General features: G+C 47.3%; 1 protein-coding gene across 3 annotated transcripts in view; it reads right to left on the bottom strand.

The window, feature by feature from the left end:
- The window catches only part of Lpin1 (lipin 1), a 73,054-nt gene extending 70,606 nt beyond the window's left edge, over positions 1–2,448 (bottom strand). For all 3 annotated transcript variants that reach the window (XM_051181632.1, XM_051181639.1, XM_051181640.1), the window contains exon 1: positions 2,395–2,448. In XM_051181632.1, the coding sequence (XP_051037589.1) occupies positions 2,395–2,442 (48 nt within the window). In that variant the 5' untranslated portion in view covers positions 2,443–2,448. The remainder of the gene's footprint in view (positions 1–2,394) is intronic.
- Positions 2,449–21,134: the final 18,686 nt, after the last annotated feature.

Raw genomic sequence — 21,134 nt, 5'->3', positions numbered from 1 at the left:
GTGAGCAAGTTTTTAGAACTTAAAAAATCAACATTGGAAGCAGGAGGAGCATCTTCACCTGTTTCCTAGTTTCATGTCTGTTGCTGTAATAAAACTCTGACAAAGCAGCCTAGAAGAGAAAGTGTTTGCTTTAGCTCAGGTGACAGTCCATCTCCATGGGGAAGACAAGGCAGGGGCCCGAGGCAGAGAGAGAATGAACACATACATGCTTAGCACCCAGCTCCTCTACTCTTACACAGTCCAGGACAGGACCCCTAACTAGGGAATGACGTCACACACAGTGGACTGGGTCTTCTCACATTTAGTCATCAAAACAATGCCCCGCAGACATGCCCACAGGCCGACCAGATCTAGGTAAACTTTAACTGGACTCTTCCAGGTCACTCTAGGCCTTGCCAGGTTGACACACTAACCATCACAGATGAAAGAGAGATTTAATCAGATCCGGAGGCAAATGGAGATTTGAGGTAAACATCCCACTATCAATGCGATAAATACTTTGTCCTATGCCCCTCATTATCTGTGAGGTCCTAGAAGACCAAATAAGTCCTCCTGGCCACCAGCATCAGCTTCTGCCACCCCTCCCACTGTAATCTCCAGCAGCTTCCCTCTCCAGTCCTGGGGCCCAGTGTTATCTCTTACCTTATGCTCAGCCAACGTTAAGGCTCTTCCATTTTCCTTTGGGAGACTCACCTTGTGTTGGAGGCTTTTCTCTAAAACTGCTCCTAAACCTTCTGTGCCCCCTCAGACAAGCTGTCACCACCCCTATCTCTCTCCTACTGCAGAGGCTTGTGGTAAACAGCAAGGACTAGTGTGTGGGATAAAGTGAGTGCCTACTGGACACCCGAGCTACTGTGCTGTTAGGCATCTCGCTCAGGGTCTCTCACAGACTACAAGTGGTACAGCAACAGCCACAAGCTTGGATTTTCATCCCCTACCATGAGTGACGTAGGTGTCCTGTAATTTCGCCCTTTAAGCAGGATGCTGTCTTCTGCCCACTGTCTCCTATTAGGATGAGTTAGTTCTGGGAAGAGGGACATAGCTAGGGCTAGTGGGCTGTTTCCCTCACCTGACTTTCCTGTGAACCATAACCATTGGCCTGCACGTGGGGCCAGAGGTGAGCTGGAAACCTGGTAGCCATGGCTTCTACCCCAGAGTCTGCAGAATAGGGAGTCGGCCACAAGAAGTAACGTCGGGCCACTTCTGCGACCACCAGCCCACGCAGCCACCCACAGAAAGAGGCACCGCTTACCCAGAAACTTCCTGCCCCTTCTCACAGAACACTGGCTCGCCATTCTGTGCTCAACGGTCACTAACTGCCCACTCCTCAGGCTCCCTGGCCTCTCATTGGGCCCATTCCTGTCTACAGCTTAGGCGTAGAACTTCAGTCCTCACAGAGTTCCTGGAATTCTGCCTCCTTCAGCCGCCTTCCTCACTTACTCCACTGGGGCTCTGGATCAATTCGAGAATAAATGCCTTCTTCAGGCAGGCCCTTCGCTCGGCCCCCAAGTTCCTTTGCAAGCCTTACTTTACACTTTTCTCCTGAGCCCCTCTAGTCTCTGAGTTCCTTTAAGGTAGAGCCAATGTGCTGTTCAAGGTGAGAACAAGCCACAAAAGAGTGAAATGAGCCTTAGGAATTGATTCTTCCTTGGACTACCCCAACAGCCGCCCTAAGAACCAGGGGGTGTGATGTGCTGATGATCTACTGAAATTTGTACCAAGCACTAAGACAAAGGGTTGCATGCTAAGAAAAAGACTTCGGAGGTACCAGGACATTTCCCAGAGCAGAGGCTTGCGCCAAGACCTACAGAGAGAGTGCAAGAGGCCTTGAATGGACAGGCAAGTCAGAAGGTGGGGTGGGCATCAGGATCTTGAATTTGGAGTCTGGGGCACATCCACAACAATAGGCTCCAGGGTCAGACAGAGCAAGGACAGCATATAATCCTAGAGATAACAGGAAGGGCCTGGACCAGCTACAAAGAGGAAGGAATCCACAGCAAGTCCCAGAGGACACTGGGAAAGCTCAGATGTGGCTACCAAGACTATTATTAGACATCTCTGACCATAGCCAGAAACAGATGTCAAAGCCAACCAAGGACATGAGTGTTAATGCAGACCTTCTCTCCGCCACTAAGGAAGCCTCTGCATGGTTGTTAATTGGGAGGTGGTAAAATCCCATCTGTGTCTGCAGGGCTGCAGATTAGGCGGAGAGATGAGGTGAAGTGGTTAGCTGCCCGGGCAGAGCTTATGAAACACTGGGAATGCTCTGCAAGCATCCTGGAGGATTCCCACTTTAAAGGCTGTGTTGTTTGCCCATGGCAGGAGGATGCACTGCAACAAGATTTGATCTTGACATATGAAACCACACAAACACCTTATAGCTATTGCACTCACATTAATGTTTGAAGGCCACACATTTCGGATCCATCCAGGGTCTCTCATTATTGGAATCTGAAGAAAAATGAAAAACACCAGAAGTTTATCAGAGGGGCTAGAGAGATGGTTCACTGGTAAAAAGCATTGTCTGCTCATCAAGAAGACCTGAGTTCAAGTCCCAGCACCCGCATAGCAGCTCACAGCCATCTGTAACTGCAATCACAGGGGATCTGACAACCATTTCTGGCCTCTAAGAGCACTCACTGCATGAATGTTGTACACAGACACACATGCAGGAGAACATCTTCCACATGGACATGGCTCAGTCAGTAAAGTGCTTGCTGATAAACATAAGGACCTGTGTTTGAACCCTAAATCCCACATAATAAAATTGAGCATGGTAGCATGAATTTGTAATCCAGCACTGGAGGCAGAGACTTCCTGGCCAGCCACTCTAGCCAAATCATTTGTGATCCAGACCAGTGAAAGACCCTGTCTCAAAAAAACCAAGATGGGGGTCTAGGGAGATGGGCCAGTGGGTAAGATCATTCACTGTGCAAGCTAAGGACCTGAGTTCAAATCCCTAGCACTCACTTAAAAAATAAGGTGAGCATAGCAGTGTGTATGCAACACTGGGGGAGTAGAAAAGACAGACACCAGGAGCTCACTGGCCAGCTGGAACAGCGAGCCTGTCTCAAGGCAACAAAGGGAACAGGGATGGAGGAAGATACCAAATCTCCTCCTCTGGATCTGCATAAGAATTAATGGGCATTTACACTCAAGCACTTACACTCACACACACTCACTCACACACTCACACACACACATACACCACATACCCTCACACACTCACACACTCCACATACTCACTCATACACACACATACATTCACACACACACAAACACACACACACACACCACATACTCACACACACTCACACATTCCACATACACACACACATACACACACACCACACACCCTCTCACACTCACACACACCACACACACTCACTCACACACTCACACACTCCACACACCCTCTCACACTCACACACACTCACTCACACTCACACACTCCACATACTCACTCACATACACACCACATATATTCACTTATACACATTTGCGTGCACGTACACACACACTATACACACACACACTCACTCACACACTCACACTCATACATTCCACATACACACACATATACACTCACATACCACATACCCTCACACACACTCCACATACTCACACACACCCACTCACATACACACCATGTATACACACACATTTGTGCATGTGCATGTGCACACGCATGCATGCACACACACAGATATACACCACACATCACTACTACCCCCCCACACACACAAAGAACAACACCCATACACACGTGGTGGTTCACATCTATAATCCCATAGCTCAGATAAAGTTGAAGCAGAAGTATAACAGAGAGTTTGTGGACCACTTAGACTACATAGTAAATTCCAGGCCAGCCTGGGATATAGTAGGAGTGAGATCCAACCTCAAAAAACAAAACCATTAGCAACAAAAAAAGAAAAGGTTGGGTTTTTTTGGTTTTGTTTTGTTTTTTAAAGAGGCAATAGGAACTCTCTAGAATTGGCCAGTAGTGGGAGTTAGAGAACCAGTGACAGTGCTAAAACCACAGGGTGGAGCACATTAGCAGAGAGAATTCCAGCTCAGCCTAAGAAAAGAATCCAGGACTCAGCAGCATACAGTGACTTTCCTTAGCAACCAGAATGTGATGTGGTCATAACGCCATTCCTTCCCTCTTTCTCCATCCCATCATCCTACCAAGCACACACACAACCTATGGGTGAAGCCACAGGTCAGGCAGGGAGACAGCAATGGGACCAGAAATCAGAACGGAGCGCCTCAAAGCAGCCGCACCTGTTTCTTAGGTGTCTGTCACTGCACACAGCCAGCTTGTTCATGTCTAAAGAGATACTACAGGCATTGTGTAAAACTGAGTCCACAGAGACTAAAGAGTAAAACCCAGTTCCCTGGTACAGATGCCAGTACTCCTAGTGCAGTGTGACCATACTAAAAGAGACCAGCCACACCATGTCTTTTCTACAAAGGACCCAATTAGCCCTACCCAAGCTGTGTCACTATGTGTGGTGAGCCCAGCTTTGTAAAGATTGTGCCAGCTGTCCAGGGCCTTTAATTAATTACATTCTAATTTTTTTCAGAGCATGCCTTTCTTAGCTTCCTTTCCCATGGTAGTGATAAAATACCGTGACAAAGCAACTTAAGGGAGAAGGGGCCTATTTCAGCTCACAGTTTAAGTCATCCTGGTGGGGAAGATGGCGCAGCAGCAGCAGCTTGAAGCAACTTGTTAACATTGTATCCACAGTCCAAAAGCAGAGTAATGAACGCATGCATGCACTCTGGCTCAGGTCTTTCCTCCACTCCATGAGGTACAGGATCCCCTGCCCAGGAAATGGTTCTACCTGCAGTTAAAATGGGTTTTGCCATCTTATTTCACAAGATCAAGACGGCCCCTCACAGGCATGCTCAGTAGCCCATTCATTTCACGGGGAATTCTAGATTATGTCAAATTAACAGCCAACACTTAACTGTCACAACATGATTTGAGCTCAACTAACACAGCTCTATTAACCAAGTGCCCCCACCTCTTTGACTGGGCTGGCTTTCCCAAGCCGTGTTTGTTGGTGGACTGACTGCAGGTGAATGGGTAATGTACTGCATTGTTTTTGTTAAGTGTCTATTAGAGTCCTGCTTGGCTTGGTTCTGAGAGCACTGAGATGGGTAAGATGGGATCTTCCTCTCTGAGTCACTTAGGACTAGTGAAAAGCAAGAAGGCTAGTAAAAAAAATTGTATGGCCAAGGTGACCTTCAAGAAAAGCCCAATGTGATGGTTACTGTTAATTACCAACTTGGAAGATTCTAGAATCAGATTGTGTAGATCAAGTTGGTGATGGGGGAGGACTGTCTTAGTGGTATTAACTGAGGTGGGAAAACATTCCCACTATGGGCAAGACCATTCCCTAGGCAGGAGACCCTGGACTGTGTAAGCATGGAAAAAGCAAGTAGAGCACTAGCATGCATGCATTCATTGCTCTTGACTATTGATGTAACGTGACCAGCCGCTTCATGCCCCTGCTGCCTCAGTTTCCCTACAATTGATGGACCATAACTCAGAATTGTGAACCAAATAAACCCTTTGACCCTCAAGTAGCTTTCATTAGGCATTTTATCACTCTCTGGAAAACAAATCAAGACACCTAAGGCACAGTGAGAACACAGAGCAGGAAGCCAACTGGCCACCTACCTGCATGGACTCAGACTGGAAAAGGCTCCACACCATGAGTAAAAGACACCGCCTGACACAACTCCTAAGGCCTCTGAGCATCTCGGGGACAATTAAGAAGACAAGGCTTCTATATGCACAGGAGGGGGCTACTCAAGAAATGGGTCAGACCCAAGCCCCACGGGACCTGTAAGTGCAGAACCCTGCAGCATGCCCTGGAGTGGAGGGGGACAGGAGGCTCCTGGGGGAGGAGCCAGAAGAGGTCTATAGGCCAGGCCTTCAGCATTTTAAGAACATGTTTCTCAGTGGGGATCCTTACAGGAGACTATTGTGTAAAGTGACAAAGGAGAACCATCCAAGTCAAGTCTAGAGGGGGTCTCGAGATTTCCCTTCTTGACTACAGAAAATGTCTGGACCACAGAGCAAGAAGGATGAGGGGATGAGAGAGGTGCAGATCTCAAAAGATCTCAATGAGCTCTGTGGTAGATGCCCAGAGGGCAGAGAAGTGAGTCACAGCATGTGGTCAGGCTAGATCTGAGGCAACATTGGTCCATGGGACAAAAGGGAGGGAAGACAGAGGGAGGGAGGGAGGGAGGGAGGGAGGGAGGGAGGGAGGGAGGGAGGGAGGGAGAAAAGAAAGTTGGGTTTGAGCCTTTTTAAACTTTTTTAGTTGTTCAAAACAGGGTTTCTCTGTACAGCTCTGGCTGTCCTGGAACTTGCTTAGTAGACCAGGTTGGCCTCGAACTGAGATCCACCTGCCTCTGCCTCTGCCTCCTGAGGATGCCACCACACCCAGCCCATTTTTAATTTTTTAAAGATTTATTTTCTGTATTATGAGTGTTTGATCTGTAAGTATGTACACCATGTGTGCGCCTGGTGCCCACAGAGGTCAGAAGAGGGTACTGGATCTCCTGGAACTGGAGTTGTGGGCTTCCCTGTGGTGTTGAAAACCAAACCAGGAAACTCTGGAAGAGCAGCCAATGTTCTTAACCCCTGAACATCTCTCCAGCCTCTTGGGGTTTTTGTTGTTATGTTTGTTTGTTTGTTTTGGCTTTTTGAGACAGGGTTTCTCTGTATTGATTTTTAGCCTGTACTGGAACTTCACTCTATGGACCAGGCTGGCCTCAAACTCACAGAGATCCACCTGCCTCTGCCTCCTGAGTGCTGGGAATAAAGGCATGCACCACCAATGCCCAGCTGCCTCTTGTTTTCTTAATAAAGCTCAATTCTGTGTAGTCTCAACTGAGTCTGCTCATACCACAGGGGATCCTTGTCTCTAGTTACAAACTGAGGTTTCCAGTTGGCAAGAGCAAACTATTGTGGCATTGTACACCCTAAATCACCCCCGAAAATCTCCATGTTTGAAGGTCAAGGGGAGAAACTTTTCTTACATCTACATTCCTCCTCTCTACACCACACTCTAGCTCACTCAGCTTCCGAAGCCCAGCCTTACCCAGAGCTTTCCATGGGCCATGCTTCCTGACTTAGACACACTTCAGCTGCAGAGAAATTGCTAAGTGTGCCCATTCCTCGGTGAAGCTGACCTTGGCCTCCCCACCTTGATCACTGAGGACTATACCTTCTTGGAGCACCTGTATGGTTCCCCTACAGCACTTACCACACCTTGCAAATGTGCATTGGCTTGCACACATGTTCAGCTAATGATAGCCTCCTACATAAGGAACATGTCTTGTCATCTAATTCCCCAAAGCCTCTGGCCACAGTAGACAGTCATTAAATATGGCTGAATCAAAGAACAGAGGTATAATTGTCTCAACATTCAGAGGCAGATACTGGAGCCCAGAGGGTCAAGAGAGTTATTCGAAGTTACACAACCATCAGATTGGAGTCAGGGAGCTAAGATTTGTTCCAGGTTCCAGTAACTTCAAAACCAGGGTGTCATCTGTATTCCAAGCAGATGACTTGGAGGGGGCCTGTCCAGTTCCCTCAGTAACTGTCTGCAGCTCTCTGTGCCTCTACCTTGGGTCCAGGAGTTTTCCTCTATCCCTAGTCAGGTCCCCATGGCCTCACCCAATGTCCACATATATCCGTGGCTTCTGCAGGACCTTCTGCAGGTAGGAGGCCAGGCTGAGCACATTCTACAGAACAGACCCACTGAATGTCACCAGAAAGGAGGGCCCAGGACTGAGGGGTCCAGGTGTGAGGTGTAGAGTAGATCCACCAAGGACTTGGCCTCTGTCTCCTGGAGTGCAGTGAGGGGCATGGTGCTACCTGTTCAAACATTCTCTGACTTCAGTGGTATGCACAACATAACCTGTGGCTCCAGACTTTGTAGATACTCTGTACTGGGGACACCAGATGTCCTTAGATTTAGTGAGGGGTGCAGAAGATGATGGATTAAGTCCCAAGGCAGAAATTAGTTTGGAGATTCATGAAGGCCTGGGACAATTACAGGGAGTCTGCCAGCTCCTAGCTCTGACTCAACAGGGTTATCCCAAGGCCTAGCTATACCCCAGAAGTATGCTGGCCAGGGACAGGCTTGAGCTCTGCAGACTCTCTGTATACATGAGAAAGAGAGAGTGTGTATATATGTGTATGTGTGAGAAAGAGTGTGTGTGTGTGTACGAGTGTATGTAAATATGTGTGTATGAGAGGAAGAGAGTTGTTTGTGGGGGGGTGTGTATGAGTGTTTATAAATAAGTGTAAGTGTATGTGACAGAGTATATTGCCTGTGTGCACATGCATATGTGTGTGCATCTATCCTAAACATGTCCTATCTAACAATGTCCTCCAATTCATTGTGACTCCTGGCACTGAGGCAAGGAATCTATAGTCCTGCCTTTGAATCTGAGCCGCCTTAGTGACTGACTTAACATGAAGGACTCATGACAACCTCCTCAGAGACCAGGTTGCGGGAGTCCTCGTGGTACCCTCCCCTGCCTCCAGCCATACTCCTTCTTGAAGTTCTGGCTACCAGATAAGGTCCCTAGCTCTGAGGTGTCACCCCTCAGGGGCTTGTGTGTGACTCTTGTCCACAGTCCCCACTGTGCTGGGCTCTTCAGCTCCCTCCTCCCACAGGCTTAGATGGGTTCCTCCAAACCAGCTCTTCTAGCCACAGCTACCCTGAGGCAGCTAACACTGAGGGGCAGAAGAATCATTGAGCTGAATCCCATACATATTCCAGACCAGAAATGTCTCCTATAACGAGGGTGGTGACTTAAGCCAATAAGTTTTCTTTTCCTTATTTTAAAAAATATTTTCTGTCTTTCTTATTAAACTAACATTTTCCAATATTTAATGTTTTCATTAGTATATATTGATTTTTCATAACAAGTTTCATTGTGATATTTCAATACATGCAGATAACATGTTTTGATCCTGCTCACCACCAGCTCATCCCCTTCTCTTGTTCCCTCCCATCCCTTTCATTCTGGGTCTCTTCCTGCCAAATCTTTCTTCTACCTTTATGCATTTTTTTAAATGACCCAATGAGTTCCATCAGGGTTAAATATAGGATCATGGGCAGGGTGTTGATTACAGCAACATGGATACATCCCTCCTTACCAGCAACCACTACTTGACTAAAAATGCTCAGTGAAAGGTGGGGCCACAGATAAAAACAGTTGCTATGAATTCAGGACTACAGCAGCCATGCCACGCCCTAAAATCAGCAGCCACACCCTAAAGTCAACATTCCAGGCTACTCCCCACTTACTTCCCCCAGACTATACATTCCTGTTAGACAAGAGTCTTGCCAAGTGGTATGCCTGACCTTGAACTCACAGAGATCTATCTGTCTGCCTTCCAAAGGCTGGGATTAAAAGTATGCACTACCATGCCCAGCTCAGTTCTTACATTTTTTTAAAAAACATTTATATGGGCATGGATGCTCCTCCTCAGCAGTGTATGGGGCCAGCAGGGACCTTGCAGGACTCAGCTCTCTCATTTGATTATGTGAGCACCAGGAATGAAATTCAGGTTGTCAGCACTTAGCCATGTCACTGGCCTCTTACATTATGTCTGCCCCTTCTCCTACATGTTCCCCAAGCCTTAGAGGGGGTGATATAGTTGTCCCATTTAGGGATGGCATTCAGCAGTCACTTTCTCTCCACTCTGTGACCAGTTCTGACTCTGCAGAAACCACCGCTCACAGCAAAAAGAAAAAGAAAAGGAATGTTTTTGAGCAAAGCTAAAACAGCACTAACCCATAGGCACAAACAGTTGTTTAGAGGGAAAGTTTGCCAGGCACACAGTGTCCACTTAGCAAAACAACAGAGCCTTCCCCATAGGCAAGCCAGGAAGTGTTGGAGCAACGTGTTCCAGAAGCGAAATCAGCCAGAACAGAGGATGTGCACAGGAGGGGAGGCATCCTGGACTTCGTGCTTCTGTGTACAGTGGCATGCATGTACCTGGAAGGTGTTAGGGACACTGTGCCTGTCTAGGCAAGAAAGTCTTTCTTGTCTATAGGGACAGCTTGAGCCTCTGTGGGATTCCTCTCTTAACCCCTTCTCTCTCTCTCTCCCTCTCTCTCTCTCTCTCTGTGTGTGTGTGTGTGTGCGTGCGTGCGTGCGTGCGTGCGTGCGTGCGTGCGTGCGTGCGTGTGTGTGTGTGTGTGTGTGTGTGTGTGTGTTTATGGCAAAATGACACAATCTCTCTCTTGAGTGAAATCTATCCCATGGTTCACTTACTCTCCTGGTTATTTACAAAAAGCACCATGTAGAATTCACGTGTTCCCACATGCAGATGCTTCTCTGCTGGGTCAGGTTGACTGGGAAACTGGCCAAGCCTAGGATCCAAAGCTGACAGGCAGCTATCCAAGCCTCCTTGGCCTCCCTGAAGCCCTGGCCTCCAAGCCTGGAGACAAGCCCAAGAGTATTGGCTCAGAGCCACCCCTACACCAGTCTCCCCAGCAGGAAGAAATTTCCAAAGGGTTTTTCACAGTATTTGAGTCAGCTTTAGCAAACATCAGCTCCATGGTAGGTTATAGAAGTGTAGTAAAAAATGAATGGCAACCAGGAAGAGATGTCTGTTCCATAGTAACATGGGGGGGGGGGTTACTGAGGAAACAGAGACAGAGAGACAGATAGAGACAGACATGATAGATACAAAGCTATAAAAATGGATCAGTAGGGATAGACAGAGTCAGACAGATGGAGACATAGATTAAAAGGAGATAGAGATAGAATCAGAGAGAGACAGAAAAATAAAATAGTCATGGAAAAATATAAGTAAAGATTGAGAAATACAGTTAGAGAGAGACAGAGTTGGGAACCAGGGGAAAAGAAAGATGTACAGGGACAAACAAAGACAGATGCTATGGAGAGATGCTGGAGGTAGGGGACAGAGGAGAAGGGAACTGAGGGAAGGGATGCTTACTGCAGCCTTCCTCCTAGCCATCCACACACTCTTCATGGGGTTCCTACTGTACATAGTCAGGCCATGCCAGGAGGGTAAGGTTTGTCTTTCTTGAGATTACAACCGGCAGCTTAAACTACGTCTTCCTTAAATGTATTCATTTTGGGGTTCTTTCAGATAGGATTTTGCTATGCAACCCAGTTGTCCTTAAATTTACAATAATTCTCCTGCCTCAGCCCCCAATGTGCTAGGAATAAAGGTAAGTGCCGTCATGCTTTGCAAATCTTACATGTCATATGTTTCAACCTATTTGAAAGTTATTGGGGTTTTGAGGCACTAGGGACAGAAGGCAGGGTCTCACACATACAAGACTTATGCACCACCACTGAGCCGCATCTTCAACTCTCCTGTCCTCTTACATTAAGCTAGAGACAGAAGGCAGGGCCTCACACAAGTGGTAGTAGACACATGTACTACCACTGAGCTGCATCCTTAGCTTATGTTCTGCTGTACTGATGTCCTTCCAGGACTGGCCCTGTCTGTGAGGCAGCCTTTCACATGCAAACCAACCAAGTCAGGACCTATGCTCCAACCGCCACCTCTCTAGGCTCTCATGCCTTTGGGCTGCCAACCACCTGTCTGTCCTTTTCACCTCCAGACTGGGCATCACATGCTGAGGTCAGCTTCTCTGTCCCAGATGATTCAGGATGGCTGGTCCTAGCCTGAGTGCCTGGCTTTACCTCTTCTTTCCTATAGAGGCACCATCTGTGTACTTGCCTGGCTTGCAATGCCTCCCAAGCAGCCCCTGCTTCCCTGCCTGCCCTACATGATACTCAGGCTCCCTGCTTTCTAGGGTGACACTACACGTCCTGCTTCATGACACTCATTTCCATGCCTACATGTCTAACACACCTTGTTAAAGCAAATTCCATATACCTTTAAAACTCCTGGCTTTGTGGAGCCCTTGACTAGAAAGAAGGTGAAACTCAGTGGACACAGGCAAGGTGACATTGGTGTACTGACAACCTGACACTGTAGAAGCTAGTTCAATGGGACACCATGGGTGACAGCCTAGCCAAACAGACTTCTGCCAGCCACAACAGACACACCAGCCTTGGATTCCCCAGAAATGACACAGGCTGCTTGCTAGTCTATAGAACACTAGAATTTGACCAGCAGAGCTCAACCCTAACCCATCACACACATTCTTTTCTCTACCATAGAGAGATGATGACACACAGTTGATTTGAGAGTTAAATGACAACAAAGTTAGGGAACTTAGTCCAGAAACTAGTATGCTGTTTGAATTTGGCAACTGTCAGTCAGTCTTTTATCCTTTGGCTGTCATTACTACATATCACTAAGTAGCAACATGGTAGAGTGGTAACTCTTTGGTATAACAGTTCTCCATATGGGCCACCTGATCCATATGCTGGAAACAAACCCAAGCAATCGGAGCAGAGGGGCTGGAGACTGGGTTAATCAAGTGTCGTCACTCACTGAGCACCTGCTATGAGCCATGCCCATGGTAAGTGATGAGCTGACTATGGGACAATTTCTATGAGGAGGGAGACAGGATACTTGGACCACTCATGGAACACAGGAAGGAATGCAGAAGTTGGTATCTATACTCCAACACAATGTGTATGTCATGGAGAAAGAAGGAAATTTCTTTGAGAAATGTAGAAGAGAGGAGGGAAGACAATCTAGGGGGACCAGACAATCAAGAAAGACATGGGAGGAAGAGAAAAGCCAAGATAGCATAGATAGTCTTGAGGTTGCAAGAAGTGTGGACACAGGAATTCAAGGCCAGTGGAGAAATAGAAGGAATTTGTCCACTCAGGAAAAGGAAGGAAGAAGAGACATGAGGACTCAGGGCACCAGAGAAGCACTTTGTCCACAACAGTGACAGTGTAATTCCAGCCATAGCCACACAGGAGCCACCTGGAAGTCTGAGAAAGAAAGATGAGCTACAGTCCACAATCCTCATCATGAGCGTCATCCATGGTCCTCATTCTATACCATGAATGTAGCATCTTCCCTATGCCTCACCGCCAGCCATCCTGAGGGCTTGTCCAGTTAGAAGTGAAGAGGCCAAGACACAAAGCAGCTTTATGGGACCTGTCCAAGTTCACACACTACTGCAGATTATCCAAAAGCAGACTGAACCCAAAGACCTTATTCCCTCCTGAGAGGCCCATGGGGTGGGCAGCAGTAGAACAGAGAGAGATGCTATCCCCACACAAAACAGGATTGTGGGGCATGCAACCAAGTCTATATACAAACACCCAGGTCACAGCTGAGTAAGAGTGTGTTCTTGGGCTTTAGGTAAGAGTGCTTGTGATGGATGGACAGTGTTCCTGGCACAGGAAGTGAGCCTGACACACAGAGTTCATCAACCTGAACCTGCAGGGATTTCTTCTAACCTGTGCACCAAGGCAGTCCATGACAGAAATATAAATTCCTCCTCCTACACTAGCCAGGTGCCACAACATGCTTTTCTATTAAACTCATTTGATTCTCTAAGCACTGAGAGTATTACCGTCATGGTCTTGTATGTTTTGTTTTAATGAAACAGTTTCAGCAAAGCTGAGTCATTTCCCCCAGGCCACACCATCTTGTCCAGCAAGATTCATCTTCAGCTTCCATCTCATTTTTAACACAGCTCCTGTAAGTGGATGCAGCCTTTCCCTGTCCTGCCACCTCCTCCCACCCACCCACTCACCTCCTCACTGGCCTGGGAGCTCACCAAAGGCAGCCCCCAGCCTCACACACCTTGTTCTTTAGAGCAGGGTACATGCTACATCACTTAGTGACCCTTGACTCATGAACATGAAGAATAGAGAACAAGGGTGACCTCACTACTGTTTGTGGCCAGAAGGCACCGAAGACTTACTTAGACCTTCTCTGCATGCCTGATGTTGGTGCTATCAGAGCAGCTGCGTGTTCACATGTCATGGGCTTGAAGAGTGAGAGAAAGACAATCTCATGACTTTTCTACCATCAGGGGCAGATGGAAAGATCAGACCTCATTTCCTCTTCTGCCATCTTGCTCCCACATGCCACATGGATTCCACACCCCTGGTGACACAGCACCTATCCAGTACGAGGTACTGGGCAAAGCCATGGTTCTTAGAAGGTTGAAGTTCACACACTCCACTAAGTCATCCTCACTAGCTTGCACCTACCTGTAGAGCTGAAATCAACGTGTAAGGTATTTCTTTCAACATGAGGGTCTTTCCTCAGCAAGAAATAATCCCCAGAAGTGTCTGCATGTGACTGGGGCTGCAGAGAGGTACAAAGTTTAAGTCTTAAATTTTAAGTTGTGATTTTAACTGGCACACAAAGTAACAGCTTTCCCTGAGGTATTTTTGTACATACTTAGTTCCTCCCATCTGTCTCATCTCCTGGAATTGATCCTGGCTCTGCCCCTCTACCCCAATATTCCTTCCTCTCACTTACATATCACACGTGCCGTTACCCTCCTGCCCGCCTCTTTTAAATCGTCTCCCCCCCCTAGTTTCCCAGCTGCTACCCACACTCATTCCCACATACATACACATATATAAAAATCAGAAGCTGGTTTACACACACGAGAGAGAATATTCTGTGTTTGTTTTTGAGCCTGACTAACCTCACTTCGTATATTTTCCAGCTCTGTCCATTTCTTAACTGTAAATCTCACAATTTCACTTTTCTTTATGGGTAACTAAAATTCCACTGCAAGCCAGTGGCGCGTGCATTTAATCTGAGCAGGAGGCAGAGGCAGGGGGAAATCTCTGTGAATTTGAGGCCAGTCTGGTCTACGTAGTGAGTTCCAGGACAGCCAGGGCTACATAGTGAGAATCTGTCTCAAAAAAAAAAAAAAAAAAAAAAAGTGTATATGTATGTATATGTATTTACCATAGTTCATTATCAATTCTTTGTTGATGGGCATCTGGGTTAATTCCATTTTGTTACTACTGAAGTAACAGCATTTTCCATGCAAATGGAACACCGTGGACTTGCCCTCACAGCACATGAGCTCAGTAAGAGCAGCATCTGCTGAGAGGGGGCCAACACCTGGCACCTGATATTGACCAGGATACTCTAGATTTTGCAGCAAGCCTTCTGCTCACAAATGCAAGGCCTTGACCTTATTCAGAGCACAGCAAATTCCAGCTGAGCGGGTTTGCTCACTAGTACAGAGCTCCTGTTTGGGAGGCCAGCCCAGAACTGCAGACTGCTAAAGGGCACAGTGCACTCTGTGGAGTGGGAGGAAAAGAGGGCAGTCAGTGGTCACAGACGGGCTGCATGGCATCAGGCCACTGACAGCTATGACATGTGACTCTAAGTCATCAATGCAAAACAAAGTGTGGAGAAATCATAGTTTCTGATGACATCAGTGCCCAGACACTGTCCCCGAGGTACCTGGACTGTTCTTGTATTTCTTAGAAGAGGTAGGTGCATGACAGCCAGTTCTAGCAGCCATAAACAGGAGAGAAGTTTCAAATAAATAACTCAGAGAAAGCCCTTTGGCCTCTAGAACATCCAGTTCCTCCTCTAAAAGCCGCTGGCCTCTTGGGACAGCCATGGTGACGTTACCAAGCATGAATAAGACTATCCACAATCAGCTGGGTCCCTGCCAAGGCAGCCAGCAGTCAAAAGGCCCCTTCAGTCTTGGTTGGGTCTTGCTCTATATGAGGATGAACTACCTAAAAACAGACTTCCACAACCCATGAAGTCAACACCTGGGCAGTATTCTAGGTGGAAAGGGTCCCATAGCTTGGAAGACAACAATGACACACTCAGTGTGTCATGGAGCAGCACTCAAGGCCACCACTGGCCTGTCTGGGCTGGGAAGCCACCTCAAGTCCAGGTGTGTGACAAGTCAAGCCTGTCTTCCTTCCGTTGAGTGTTGTCCTCAGGAGACCCATTACTGAACTCGTTTCCCTCTGAGTAAGATGTGGCAGGGCTTGTTCCCCAGCCCAGTTAGACAGAAGGAGAAAGCTGGGACAAGGACAAAGAACACCCGCAGGTGCTACACACTGGTGAGGACTTCAGGTCTCTGTTCTGTTTTGTTGTCTCTTCCGACATCGTGTAGCCTACAAAATCAAAGTGATCTTTCCCAAGGCCAGTTCTGCCTGCATCCAGGCTCCCATTCCCCATAGGCCCAGGAGATGTTCTAGCACAGAGGTTCTCCTCCTTCCTCCTGGAACGCCGTGACCCTGTAATACAGTTCTTCATGTTGCGGGGCCCCCAACCATAGTTACTTTAGCTGCCGCTTCCTAACTGCGCTTTTGCTAGTTGTGAATCAAAATGCAAATGTCTGATATTTCTGATGGTCTTGCATGATCCTTGAGAAAGGGTCATTCAGTCCCAACGGGTCTCGACCCACAGGTTGAGAACAGCTGCTCTTGACAGTAGCGACGAAGCCAGTTCTTTATAAGTTCCTTCAGCCACCATGTTCTCTTCACAGACAACATAAGGATATGGACTACGTTGAATCTGAGTCATAGTTCAAATGTGCCCAGGTTAAAAAAAAAAAAAAGTGCCATTGTCTCTGCATCCCCAAAGGCAAGCCACAGAACGTGTACCTCCAATTCCTCAGCCAGGAGAGATAACCATTACTGTCAGGGGTAGATCAACATTTGGTGAATTAATACCCCAGAAACCACTTACATGTGTGTTGGGGGTAAAGAGTCGATCAGAGACACACAAGGTAAGGAGGGGCTGAGGATATGGTGGGGAGAAGAGAGACCCTGGAGGAACATTTACACTAGTACCTCTGTGCTCAGCTGGTCCCTTATCTCTCCTGGTGTGCCACATTAAGGGCTTTGAGCTGGTGATTATGTGACTAGAACAATGAGCTAGAAATAACAATCTTTTAAGTTGTGCTTTATTTGGAGAGCTGGCTAGTCAAGAAGGGGGAAGGTTAATATCCTAGATTCTGCCTTCCATCTCACCTCCAGCCAGCAGGCTTTGTAGGGAAGGGTGGAAACAAAGGTAGTCCATCTGTCCTTCCAGTGTTCAGTCTTGCCCTCTCCAGTCAGGTGGCCTGTCTTGTCCCCCGAGTCATGATAACATGATTAACTGTGTCTCCCTCGTTGCCTGGAGATCTGGCCCCAGAAGGGGGAGAGGGGATGAGTGAGTTGATTCATCAGGTATAGTCTCCTGCTGATCTGAAGCCAATCCCTACGACCCACATGGCGGAGAAGAGATCCAGCTCTCACAAGTTGTCCTCTGACCACCACACACATGCACCACCATGCACTACCACCCACACACAAAATAAATATAAGAAAAACTAAAATGGCCAATATGGTTAGTGTTCATCATAGCACTCTTCTGTAGTCAGGTGGGCTTCAGGATTAACTCATAACACGCCAGTAGCACTGTGTACTCACTAAGCTATTCGTGTGCCTTACGAGAGGATTCCTTTTTGCAATACACAGCACAAATGCCCCACAAACATAAAATATAACAGGTCTCCTGTCCATCCCTGCTGGGCCCTAGAAACTCCTCCATCTGGAACACTTGTCCCAGGTTCAATGCCAGCGCCTCTGTCCCCTTAAAGCCATTGCTTGAATAGCATCTCCCCATGAAGCCACCTTCACTGCCATCTGCTCTCCCTTCTCAGAACCCCAGGTTCCTGTACTCTGCTTTGTTTTTCTACACATATAGTGGTGCATTAGAGAGAGTTTGGTTCCATTGTTTATGGATTGTCCTGAATGGGAGCTCCAGGGAGGCCAGACTGTAGTCTGGGTTTGTGCCCTATGGGCAGAACTGCTCTAGAAGTTTCTAACAGAGGAGCTGACATGTAGCAGCTCTCAGGAAACTTCTTTGGTGACTGAAATAGGCAAAGGATAGTCTGGGTGATCTCCTTAGACCACTGTGTTAAGATCCTGACCTGGAGCTTGAGAAGTAGCCCAGTGGCAGATGCTTGCCAGGCATGTGTAAGGCCCCAGGTTCACACTCCAGTATCACAACTATGATAATAATAATAGTTAATCATAATACTAATAAGCCCCCTAATGCCTCATTAGACTATCAATGAAACACATCCACAGGTCCTGAGAAAGTAGTTGGCTGTCTCCTCCATACCTTTATTTATATATTTTAAATAACAGAATTTTAAAAGCTCTGCCAGTCCTACACCCAATGCTTGAGCTTCAAAGCTGATGAACTTTGGAAGCTGAGAACCATGGCCCCATCTTAGAATTGGAGGCACACTGTGCCCCTGGAACACCAAGGGTGGAAAATGAAAGTCAGACTAGAGTCCTAGGACCCACTGTGCCGCACAGCACTGAAGATGAGAGGACACAGAGATATGTCCAAGGGAGGGCAGAGGGGTTGCAGGGGCGTAGCTCTCGAGAACCAAGAAAAGTGTGGCATCAATGCACAATGTGTGTGTGGGGGGGGCTCTTTAAACCCTGATAGATCACATGATAGTTGTGGAGTCTGAACACATTGCTTAGCCGCACCTTGATTTATTTCTTCATCCATTCAGAGAAGATGTTCTCCACAACCTATAGAAACCTACTTTGTTTCCATTTGGAGCCCTAAAATTCTGCACCAAAATGACCGTGCTTTGCTGTGATGATGAGCCTTCTTGGACAATGACACTGTTACCTAGACAAGGTCTTATGTGGCCTAGGCTGACCACAAATTCCCTGTGTAGCCAAGGGTAACTTTGAACTCCTGATCCTCCAACTTTCACCTCCCAAGTGCTGAGTTTACTCACAGGACTTCAGGACCCAGCTGTGAGGTTGTCTCCAACCCTCCAGCGCCATCTAGTGTGCACAAAGTATCCACCCTCGCAGCAAGAAGTTCCTTGTAAATCAGTTCAAAGTCTCTATAATTGACTTACATAGGAAAAACTGATCCCTGCCCCCAAGTAGCCCCAAATAACTTATCTTCCTGACTTCAGCCACTCTCATACTGCCATACATCCTCAAGATCTCAGGGAAGGGTCAGAATCACATTCATCTCTGTAGCTTGGGATTTAACAAAAGGTATTCGAGCCAAGTCTCATTTTTCTGGTGCCTTTTATCAGGGGAAGACATCTGTAGAAAAGGAGCCTCAACCGGTCTTGTCCTATAGGCCTCTGTGATCCAATCCAGGTAACCCCAGAGCCCCATGTCCCTTGGAGGAAAGTGAAGAAGGAGGTGTGAGAGCAGGGAGTAGAGGAGGAGGCATTTGAGGTACACTTAGCAAGTTCTAAGCACTGTGCTGAACACTTCACAAAGTTTATGGCACAAAATCTAACCCTGTTTTTCTGGTTTTTTTTTTTTTTTTGTCTTGTTTTGTTTTTAATCAGAACCAGCTGAAGGGTTTGCTAGCTAGCATTATACATTCCCAGCCTTGCTCATCAGCTACATATAGCAAGCAGATGAGCTCAAACTCATGTTTGCAAAATGCTGTTTCCCAAGTTGACTGCTTGGACTCACTCTGACTCACCCTCTTTCTCCCCATGTGCTGACACTATGGGCGTTTCTAACTGGATGGAAGCTAGACACTTGATCTCACCTCTCTGTCCACTGCAATGTGTCTATCAGATGTCTATTAATAAACTTGATTTCTGCTAGGGTCAAATCAGGTACAAGTACCAACTGGCCAGGTTCCCCCTCCCCCACCCCTTTCATTTTTAACTTCTTTGAATTTAAGCCATCTCCTTCTTAGGTGATGATAATTCGTTTAAGAAGTTCCATAAAACTCTTCTATTATTAGCTGGAGACATTTTATATATTAATTTACTTTCCATTTCTTAATGCCGGCCACCCTTCACAGGAGAAGGGATGAGTTCCCTGGGAGACACCAGGCCCGAGCATCTTGTCCAATGGCACAGGCACAACTTGGCTCTTGGGCCCTATCGCTCCCTAGATCACAACTGTAGAAACTCAAACGGCAGTTCGGACCTCATTTGATAGATGTATCCATCACCAGTTGCCGACACCAAAGCAAGCAGGTGAACAGACAGAGGGAACTCTACCATGCTCCCTTGTGGGTCCTTTGTCACCCTCTCCTGCTTACTTTTCTCTCCGAGCCTTCGCCTCACCTGACCTGTGTTTACTCAATTGTTTGCATATTTGTTCTTCCCTCGCCTTGAACGTAAGCACCAGGAGGGCATGAGGGGTTGTTCTACACAGGGATCCATCTGCAGCACTTAGAAGGGAGTCCGACACATTTATTACTTACTTACCTATTTGTTGTATGCATATTTGTATGCAGGCATGTGCACCTAGACATGGAGGCCAGGGTGCCTTCCTCGGGCACTCACCCACCACCTTAGATTTGGGGCACAGGCTCTCTCACTGAATTTGAGGCTCGAGGATTCAGCTGTGGCTGACTGGCTAGCAGTCCAGAGATCTGATGGTCTCCTCTACAGCACTTGGATTATAGACACACACTGCTGGCTCTTTGTTTATTTTAGTTTCTGGCATTTTTGTCTTGTTCTGTTTCTCTTTCTTTTGTGGGACAGAATCTCACTACGTAGCTTTGGGCAGACTGGAACTCGCTATGTAGGCCAGCCTGTGCTAGAACTCACAAAAGTTTGCCTAGTCTCTGGCTCCTGAGTGCTGGGATAGAAGGTAAATGTGATGCTGATGCTGGGGATCTAAACTCAGGTTCTACTGCTTGACAGGACAGTACTTTTCCAACTGAGCCAGCTCCCTCCCTGGCCCTCCTACTGAAAGACAATCATGTATTAATCTTGTTTCAGGTAGACATGAAATTGTCCACTTTTAATCTTAAAGAAGGGTGGAGGGATGGAGGAAGGAAGAAAAGGGAAAGGGGGAGGGAGGGAGGGAGGAAGGAAGGAAGGAAAGAAAGAAAAGGGAAGGAGAGAAGGGGAAGGAAGAAAGGAATGAAGGAGGAAGAAAGGGAGAGGGGGGAAGGGAAGAAGGAAGGAAGGGAGAGGGAAAGAGGGAGGGGGAGGAAGTTTGGGAGGAAGTTTGGGAGGGAGGACCCATCTACTAAGATAATTTCAGAAGGAAAGAGACCTTACACTCCCCAGATTTGTTATTTTTCTCCTCACCGAGAACAACCAACATAAAGGGAGGATTCCTTCTATTGGTTTGTGCTTTCAGAGGCTCAGCCTATGGTCACCGGGCTCCTTGCACTTGGGCAGAGCATCATATCATGGCTGGCGGGGGTGGGGAGGGTGGGAGGT

The sequence above is a fragment of the Phodopus roborovskii genome, unplaced genomic scaffold (genome assembly GCF_943737965.1).
Source record: "Phodopus roborovskii unplaced genomic scaffold, PHOROB, whole genome shotgun sequence".
Taxonomy (NCBI): Eukaryota; Metazoa; Chordata; class Mammalia; order Rodentia; family Cricetidae; genus Phodopus; species Phodopus roborovskii.
The sequence above is the reverse complement of the archived record's forward strand: the minus strand, read 5'-3'. Positions and strand labels throughout refer to the sequence as shown.